Genomic DNA, 9935 nt, shown 5'->3' with positions numbered 1-9935 from the left:
TGTACAGATCTAGACAGATCTATAGTTTTTGTACAGATCTAGACAGATCTATAGTTTATGTACATATCTAGACAGATCTATAGTTTATGTACAGATCTAGACAGATCTATAGTTTATGTACAGATCTAGACAGATCTATAGTTTATGTACAGATCTAGACAGAACTATAGTTTATGTACAGATCTAGACAGATCTATAGTTTATGTACAGATCTAGACAGATCTATAGTTTATGTACAGATCTAGCTATTATGGGTAGTCATCTAAAGTGGCATCCTCTCTCCCTCTCCTCTCCCCCTCTCCTCTCCCCCTCTTGTCTCCTCTTCTCTCGCCAAGTTTTGTTCTGTGCACTGCAGATGAAAGACGACAAGGAGAGTAAGATACAGTAGTTTAGACCAGGGGTGTCAAACTCATTCCATGGAGGGCCTAGTGTGCGGTGGGTTTTCAGGAGGAAGGATTCTCACACCTGTGTGAGAATGCTGTTCATTGAGTACAGCTCAGCGTTCAACACCAAAATGTCCACAAAGCTCAATGACCCTGGGACGAAACACCTCCCTCTGGAACTGGAGGGCCTAGTGTCTGCAGGTTTTTGTTTTTTCCTTTCAGTTATGACCTAGACAACCAGGTGAGGGGAGTTATTTACTAGTTAGTGACCTTAATTCATCAATCAAGTACAAGGGAGGAGCGAAAACAGCAGACCCTCCGTGGAAAGAGTTTGACACGTACTTCAGACTATTGCAATACCTCCTCAATAACGGCATCTACCTGTAGCCGACGGGGACGTTGTTCTCTGTACATAGAGGTTGTATCTCAATAATCTAACGTACAGAAGGACCTCTTCTACAGTCTACAGTCCTTTCAATTATTTTCTTACAAGTTGCATAGATCGTTAATAAATGTACAATAATTGTTTTTTTTGGTGAGTCCACACTAACTCTTTGTCACTAATTCAGTGTGTGTGTGTGTGCGTGTGTGTGTGTCAGCTTACTCGAGCCTAGCACTCCTCATATTCCTTTAAAAACACCGAAATATAACGTTATTCAGTAGTGAGTGCGAGAGTGTGTTGCCACTCAACCGAAGCTCGTGTTTTGCTGAGTGGGCACGCGCTCTGCTCTACTCTTCTCTACGTCACGCCCGCTCGGGTGTGTGTGCTGCTGACTGCGGGCGCGGCGACATCATGCCGTTGGAGCGCTAGACACGCCGTTTTAAAGGGCTAGCCTCACTGTGCTGTGCCGTTCTCTCTCTCTCCCTCCCTGCCCTCTGTTTGCTGCTGATTCATCACGATTAGGTGGTTAGCCAGCCTGCCAGCCATAGGCTACACGCACAAGCCATGCCAGCCAGACTGAGTGGGGGCTTTCATAGCTAAAGTAGACAAAGAAAGGGCTTGCTTGTCATACGTAGGCTAGGCTATAGCATCGCACTACAGTGCAGAGAGAACAACATGTGTGGCGGTTGGGAATATTTTTGATAACTTCATTGCGAGATAGATTGATCATATCGAGAGTTACGGGGGGACTGGGAATCCCCCCCCCGGTTTTCAGAAATCAGACATCGTAAATCGGTTTACATAGAGTAGCCTAGATAGATAAGGAAGAGGAAGATATATCGTGTATTCGAGGTGTGTAGCCGAGTTGGAACTGTCTAGAAAACGTGATTGTAGGTTAGGTGGCTGGAGAGATTCACAGCAGAAGAACTGTCCGAGTGTTCGAGTGCTGAAACGGAAGCACCGGAGCGGAGCGGAAAACGGGCCGCACTGGATAGGGACGCAACAACCGCGAGCGCGGTCAGCGTGTGTCTGTCTGTTGCTATTTCAGAGGTAAGATTCATAACAGCGGTTTTTAGGGAGTTGTTAACGTTGCATAATGATGATAGTGTAAACTCGACGTCAATTTCTAGTTATCTTGATGTCTATAATTGTGTGTGCCTTAGTTTAATATTGCCAAGAAGGCATGTGTGTGTCAAGAGTGAAAGAGACAAACGCATGGCAAATGTTATGACATTTGTTTGTTTTTTGGTGTCGGGGGGCACGGGGGTTACAGTTTAAAACGTCTAGCCTCCACCTCTCCTTTTACTTGTGTCAAATCATTTTCCCGTATTTCCTATTTAGGAAACTATTATTTCTAAACGTTTGTTTCGGTTTATTTCGCGCGACAGTCACAGACAGTCCATGGTAGTAACGGCAATAGCGGAAGACATGCTTGCTGATTCATCACAACGTTGTGTTTCTCGCTCGACGGTTGCGCGAGCTGAGTATAGGCACGGAGCGAGGGAGCCATGGCAACATGGCACCGGCGGGCGGACAAAGGTCTAGCTAGCGGGAGGAGGGGAGAGGAATGGCTCGTGCTTGTTGCGCCTAAATATTGCTACACCATTGCAGTGGTGGGAAAATACAGTAGCCTACACAGTTCAAAATGATATATATGTTTTTTAAATAATCGACTGTTGATTCATATACATCTTGCTTTATTATGCATGAGTTATAAGGGACGTGTTTACATGATTGGTCTAAATTCAGCTGAAGGTGAACTGAACATCGGCGGTCCATTCAGATTGCTGAACAAGCTTTACCTATATACATCCACAGCTTAAAGTAAGCAAGCACCATGTAGTGATGATGATCATAAAATAGTTGTGTTTGTGTTTGAAAAACAAGCGCCCCCACTCCAAGGTTGACGCTTCTTAGCAAACACACACACACACACGCACGGTGCCATATCATCTTAATCAGTGCTAGCCACTGCATTTCTCATCCCTCTGGTGTTGTTCACAAGTCATTTAACGCTGACCGATGCTTATGTTAGCAACTTTTCTCTCACACACACACACACACACACACACACACACACACACACACACACACACACACACACACACAACTGTGCTGATTGTGTCGGAGCAGGGAGAATGGAGTGAGAGATGAAGAAAGGAGAAATAGAATGAGAGATAGAGGGAGAGATGAAGAAAGGAGAAATAGAATGAGAGATAGAGGGAGAACAAGGAATGTTTTGTCTTCAAGGCATTCCAGAGAAAATGCTGAGAGGAAGAAAACACTCTCACTTGACAGATGGTGTTTTCACTTGTTACTTACCACAGCGCCGTTAGCTGTGTGAACCTGTGTGTGTGTGTGTGTGTGTGTGTGTGTGTGTGTGTGTGTGTGTGTGTGTGTGTGTGTGGTGCACATCTGTGTGACACTGAGACATGCAGCATAGCCCCTGGGTGTGTGTGCTGCTGTAACAGCAGGCGGAAACACAATTCAAAGAAACTAAGTGGGTGGGTGATGTGGGGTGGGTGTGTGGTGGGTGGTGTGGGGTGTGTGGTGGGTGGGGTGGGTGTGTGGTGGGTGGTGTGGGGTGGGTGTGTGTGTGTGTGTGTGTGGTGGGTGGTGTGGGGTGGGTGTGTGTGTGTGTGGTGTGGGTGTGTGGGTGCGTGGTGGGTGGTGTGTGTGTGTGTGTGTGTGTGTGGAAGGTGTATGTTGGAGGTTAGGAAAGGATTGTAAAGTATCTTTTTTTACACTTGCCATAAATTTACAGTGAACATTTTGCAACTTGATTGCCTTTCTCACGGTGGAACAGGTGTCTAACCCAGATGTAGTCACAGTGTAACATACACACACATATACACACACACACACACACACACACACATATACACATACACACACATATACACACACACACACACACACACACACACACACACACACACACACACACACACACACACACACACACACACACACACACACACACATATACACATACACACACATATACACACACACACACATATACACACACACACACACACACACACACATGCTCTCGCTCTCTGTGTTCTCTGTGTTTTATCTCTGTATACTTTTTCCTTCTCTCTCTCTCTCACATACACTGAGTGTACAAAACATTCCATGACCTAGACTGACCAGGTGAATCCAGGTGAAAGCTATGATCCCTTATTGATGTCACTTGTTAAATCCACTTCAGTGTAGATGAAGGGGAGGAGACAGGTTACAGAAGGATTTTTAAGCCTTGAGACAATTGAGACATGGATTGTGTGTGTGTGTCATTCAGAGGGTGAATGGGCAAGACAAAAGATTTAAGTGCCTTTGAACAGGGTATGGTAGTAGGTGCCAGGTGCACCGGTTTGTGTCAAGAACTGCAACGCTGCTGGGTTTTTTACGCTCAACAGTTTCCCGTGTGTATCAAGAATGGTCCACCACCCAAAGCACATCCAGACAACTTGACACAACTGTGGGAAGCGTTGGAGTCAACATGGGCCAGCATCCTTGTGGAACGCTTTCAACACCTTGTAGTCTATGCCCGATGAATTGAGGCTGTTCTGAGGGCAAAAGGTGGTGCAACTCAATATGAGGAAGGTGTTCTTAATGTTTGGTATACTCAGTGTGGGGAGAGAGAGAGAGGTGAATGTAGTTGATGAAAAACTAGAACTCCGAAAGCTAAACTCAGCAAAATAAGAAACGTCCCTTTTTCAGGACCCTGTCTTTCAAAGAGAAAACGGTCGTTCAGACACTAACAGCTTACAGACGGTAGGCAATTAAGGTCACAGTTATGAAAACTTAGGACACTAAAGAGTCCTTTCTACTGACTTGAAAAACACCAAAAGAAAGATGCCCAGAGTCCCTGCTCATCTGCGTGAACATGCCTTAGGCATGCTGCAAGGAGGCATGAGGACTGCAGATGTGGCCAGGGCAATAACTTGCTATGTTCGTACTGTGAGACGCCTAAGACAGCACTACAGGGAGACAGGATGGACAGCTGATCGTCTTCGCAGTGGCAGACCAAGTGTAACAACACCTGCACAGGACCGATACATCCGAACATCACACCTGCGGGACAGGTACATATTGGCAACAACAACTGCCCGAGTTACATCAGGAACACACAATCCCTCCATCAGTGCTCAGACTGTCCACAATAGGCTGAGAGAGGCTGGACTGAGGGCTTGTAGGCCTGTTGTAAGGCAAGTCCTCACCAGACATCGCCGGCAACAATGTCGCCTATGGGCACAAACCCACCGTCGCTGGAGCAGACAGGACTGGCGAAAAGTGCTCTTCACTGACGAGACGCGGTTTTGTCTCACCAGGGGTGATGGTCGGATTCGTGTTTATCGTCGAAGAAATGAGCGTTACACCGAGACCTGTACTCTGGAGCGGGATCGATTTGGAGGTGGAGGGTCCGTCATGGTCTGGGGCTGTGTGTCACAGCATCATCGGACTGAGCTTGTTTTCATTGCAGGCAATCTCAACGCTGTGCGTGATAGGGAAGACCTCCTCCTGCCTCATGTGGTACCCTTCCTGCAGTCTCATCCTGACATGACCCTCCAGCATGACAATGCCACCAGCCATACTGCTCGTTCTGTGCATGATTTCCTGCAAGTCAGGAATGTCAGTGTTCTGCCATGGCCAGCGAAGAGCCCGGATCTCAATCCCATTGAGCATGTCTGGGACCTATTGGAACGGAGGGTGAGGGCTAGGGCCCTTCCCCCCCAGAAATGTTCGGGAACTTGCAGGTGCCTTGGCAGAAGAGTGGGGTAACATCTCACAGCAAGAACTGGCAAATCTGGTGCAGTCCATGAGGAGGAGATGCACTGAGGTACTTAATGCAGCTGGTGGCCACACAAGGTATTGACTGTTACTTTTGATTTTGACCGTCCCCCCTTTGTTCAGGGACACATTATTCCATTTCTGTTAGTCACATGTCTGTGGAACTTGTTCAGTTTATGTCTCAATTTTTGAATCTTATTATGTTCATACAAATATTTACACATGTTAAGTTTGCGGAAAATAAACGCAGTTGACAGTGAGAGGACTTTTTTTCTGAGTTTATGTCTCTACATGAGTAACGTGGCAGGTGGTTCTGGACAAACACCCTCTCAGGGTAATCATTATCCATCTGTCGTGTGTGTGTGTGTGTGTGTGTGTGTGTGTGTGTGTGTGTGTGTGTGTGTGTGTGTGTGTGTGTGTGTGTGTGTGTGTGTGTGTGTGTGTGTGTGTGTGTGTGTGTGTGTGTGTGTGTGTGTGTGTGTGTGTGTGTGTGTGTGCTATTCTGTTTGTTTAGGCTTCACCTTATGGATGAGTGTGCTTTGCATTCCTGGATGTTTTTTTGGGACTAGGCTATGTGTTTGTGTTTGTTTTCTTGTGTGTGCGTATACTAGTCATGATCTTGGTTACCACTGGGATGTGTTTGAAACTGGTCTATATGATATGATACACTACTATATGATATGATATGCTAAAGGAAAACTTGGAAGCTGTTAATGGAGAGAGAGGAAATGGAGAAAGAGAGAGGGAGCAGGAAGAGAGGGAGATATGGAGGGAGAGGGAAGAACAGGGAGAGAAGAGAAGGTAGAGAAAGAGGGAGTAACAGGGAGAGAAGGAGAGAGCGAGATCGAGGGAGGTGAAGAGGGAGAGAGGGAGGGAGAGGGAGATGAGGAAAGAAAGAGAGAGAGAGGGATGAAGAGCGTAAAAGAGAGGAGAGAAAGAGGAAGGGAGATGAGGAAAGAAAGAGGGATGAAGAGCGTGAAAGAGAGGAGAGAGAGAGAGGGAAGAAGGTGAGGAAAGAAAGAGGGATGAAGAGCGTGAAAGAGAGAAAGAGGGAGGGAGATGAAGAAAGAAGAGAGAGGGATGAAGAGCATGAAAGAGAGGAGAGAGAAAGAGGGAGGGAGATGAAGAAAGAAGAGAAAGGGATGAAGAGCGTGAAAGAGAGGAGAGAGAGATTAGAAGCAGCATCAGATCAATAGAGGAGAGTTTTTTCCTTCAGTAATAATGATGAAATATGGCGTAAGCAGGAACTACCATACTACTGCATAATCACACACACACACACACACACTGCTGCGCGGGCGTGTGTTTGTGTGCGTGTGAGAGAGATGGTAGGGTCTGTTTACATTGGGACTTTTGTAGATTTCACAACATCCTTTCAGTATAGGAGTTATGTAAATACTGATTAAGACAATTGGCAGATGAAGTTACGCCTATCCACTTAGATATCCACTATATTAGATATCCACTATGTTAGATATCCACTATGTTAGATATCCACTGTGTTAGATATCCACTGTGTTAGATATCCACTGTGTTAGATATCCACTATGTTAGATATCCACTATGTTAGATATCCACTATGTTAGATATCCACTGTGTTAGATATCCACCGTGTTAGATATCCACCATGTTAGATATCCACTATGTTAGATATCCACTATGTTAGATATCCACTATGTTAGATATCCACTGTGTTAGATATCCACTATATTAGATATCCACTGTGTTAGATATCCACTATGTTAGATATCCACTATGTTAGATATCCACTGTGTTATATATCCACTGTGTTAGATATCCACTGTGTTAGATATCCACTATGTTAGATACCCACTGTGTTAGATATCTACTATGTTAGATATCCACTGTGTTAGATATCCACTGTGTTAGATATCCACTATGTTATATATCCACTGTGTTAGATATCCACTGTGTTATATATCCACTGTGTTAGATATCCACTGTGTTAGATATCCACTATGTTAGATACCCACTGTGTTAGATATCTACTATGTTAGATATCCACTGTGTTAGATATCCACTGTGTTATATGTCTACTATGGTAGACATCAATTTCTTATAGTTAAACCTCCACACAGAAACCAACAGCGATCCTTCTCTGATCAGTATGGTCATAGTGAGTTCTCATATTTGATGAGACTTCTCTCCCCTGGGGGCCGGAACTGAATAATGTTACATTTGACCCCTGGGGGCCGGAACTGAATAATGTTACATTTGACCTCTGGGGGCCGGTACTGAATAATGTTACATTTGACCCCTGGTACTGAATAATGTTACATTTGACCCCTGGTACTGAATAATGTTACATTTGACCCCTGGTACTGAATAATGTTACATTTGACCCCTGGTACTGAATAATGTTACATTTGACCCCTGGTACTGAATAACGTTATATTTGACCCCTGGTACTGAATAACGTTATATTTGACCCCTGGGGGCCGGTACTGAATAACGTTATATTTGACCCCTGGGGGTCGGTACTGAATAACGTTATATTTGTCCCCTGGGGGCCGGTACTGAATACCGTTATATTTGACCCCTGGGGGCCGGTACTGAATAACGTTATATTTGACCCCTGGGGGCCGGTACTGAATAACGTTATATTTGACCCCTGGGGGCCGGTACTGAATAACGTTATATTTGACCCCTGGGGGCCGGTACTGAATAACGTTATATTTGACCCCTGGGGGCCGGTACTGAATGACGTTATATTTGACCCCTGGGGGCCGGTACTGAATAACGTTATATTTGACCCCTGTGGGTCGGTACTGAATAACGTTATATTTGACCCCTGGGGGCCGGTACTGAATAACGTTATATTTGACCCCTGGGGGCCGGTACTGAATAACGTTATATTTGACCCCTGGGGGCCGGTACTGAATAACGTTATATTTGACCCCTGGGGGCCGGTACTGAATAACATTATATTTGACCCCTGGGGGCCGGTACTGAATAACGTTATATTTGACCCCTGGGGGCCGGTACTGAATAACGTTATATTTGACCCCTGGGGGCCGGTACTGAATAACGTTATATTTGACCCCTGGGGGCCGGTACTGAATAACGTTATATTTGACCCCTGGGGGCCGGTACTGAATAACGTTATATTTGACCCCTGGGGGCCGGTACTGAATAACGTTATATTTGACCCCTGGGGGCCGGTACTGAATAACATTATATTTGACCCCTGGGGGCCGGTACTGAATAACGTTATATTTGACCCCTGGTACTGAATAATGTTACATTTGACCCCTGGTACTGAATAACGTTATATTTGACCCCTGGGGGCCGGTACTGAATAACGTTATATTTGACCCCTGGGGGCCGGTACTGAATAACGTTATATTTGACCCCTAGGGGCCGGTACTGAATAACGTTATATTTGACCCCTAGGGGCCATCTTAGCATACATATATACACACACTGTAACACACACACACACACCATAACACACACACCACTGTAACAACGTTTTATTATAGTGCGGTTATTGAGAAGGGTAGAGTATAGAGTCCTGGGCTCTGTGAGAGGAGAGGGTAGAGTAGAGAGTGCAGGGCTCTGTGAGAGGAGACTCAGGAGAAGGGTAGAGTAGAGAGTGCAGGGCTCTGTGAGAGAAGACTCAGGAGAAGGTTAGAGTAGAGAGTGCAGGGCTCTGTGAGAGGAGACTCAGGAGAAGGGTAGAGTACAGAGTGCAGGGCTCTGTGAGAGGAGACTCAGGAGAAGGGTAGAGTACAGAGTGCAGGGCTCTGTGAGAGGAGACTCAGGAGAAGGGTAGAGTACAGAGTGCAGGGCTCTGTGAGAGGAGACTCAGGAGAAGGGTAGAGTACAGAGTGCAGGGCGCTGTGAGAGGAGACTCAGGAGAAGGGTAGAGTAGAGAGTGCTGGACTCTGTGAGAGGAGACTCAGGAGAAGGGTAGAGTACAGAGTGCAGGGCTCTGTGAGAGGAGACTCAGGAGAAGGGTAGAGTAGAGAGTGCTGGGCTCTGTGAGAGGAGACTCAGGAGAAGGGTAGAGTATAGAGTGCTGGGCTCTGTGAGAGGAGACTCAGGAGAAGGGTAGAGTAGAGAGTGCAGGGCTCTGTGAGAGGAGACTCAGGAGAAGGGTAGAGTAGAGAGTGCTGGACTCTGTGAGAGGAGACTCAGGAGAAGGGTAGAGTATAGAGTCCTGGGCTCTGTGAGAGGAGACTCAGGAGAAGGGTAGAGTAGAGAGTGCTGGGCTCTGTGAGAGGAGACTCAGGAGAAGGGTAGAGTAGAGAGTGCAGGGCTGTGTGAGAGGAGACTCAGGAGAAGGGTAGAGTAGAGAGTGCTGGGCTCTGTGAGAGGAGACTCAGGAGAAGGGTAGAGTAGAGAGTGCA

At 46.2% G+C, this 9935-nt stretch overlaps 2 protein-coding genes across 4 annotated transcripts in view; one reads left to right on the top strand and one right to left on the bottom strand.

The window, feature by feature from the left end:
• LOC129844343 (transcription factor MafG-like) overlaps positions 1-9935 on the top strand; it is a 101723-nt gene that overhangs the window by 70073 nt on the left and 21715 nt on the right. For 2 of the 3 annotated variants that reach the window (XM_055912653.1, XM_055912651.1), the window contains exon 1: positions 1145-1815. The exons of the other annotated variant lie outside the window; for it this stretch is intronic. The gene's annotated coding sequence lies outside the window, so the exon portion shown is untranslated. Of the gene's footprint in view, positions 1-1144; positions 1816-9935 lie in introns of those variants that run through there. 3 annotated transcript variants of the gene reach the window in all.
• Positions 7944-8983, bottom strand: LOC129844336 (uncharacterized). The gene is made up of 2 exons (XM_055912639.1): positions 8971-8983; positions 7944-8734 (listed from the first exon to the last, which is right to left on the bottom strand). Exons 1-2 carry the CDS (start codon positions 8981-8983, stop codon positions 7944-7946), a joined length of 804 nt encoding a protein of 267 aa, XP_055768614.1.

This window comes from Salvelinus fontinalis, unplaced genomic scaffold (genome assembly GCF_029448725.1).
Source record: "Salvelinus fontinalis isolate EN_2023a unplaced genomic scaffold, ASM2944872v1 scaffold_0196, whole genome shotgun sequence".
In the NCBI taxonomy this organism is placed as follows: Eukaryota; Metazoa; Chordata; class Actinopteri; order Salmoniformes; family Salmonidae; genus Salvelinus; species Salvelinus fontinalis.
This window is presented reverse-complemented; position numbering and strand designations above follow the sequence as displayed.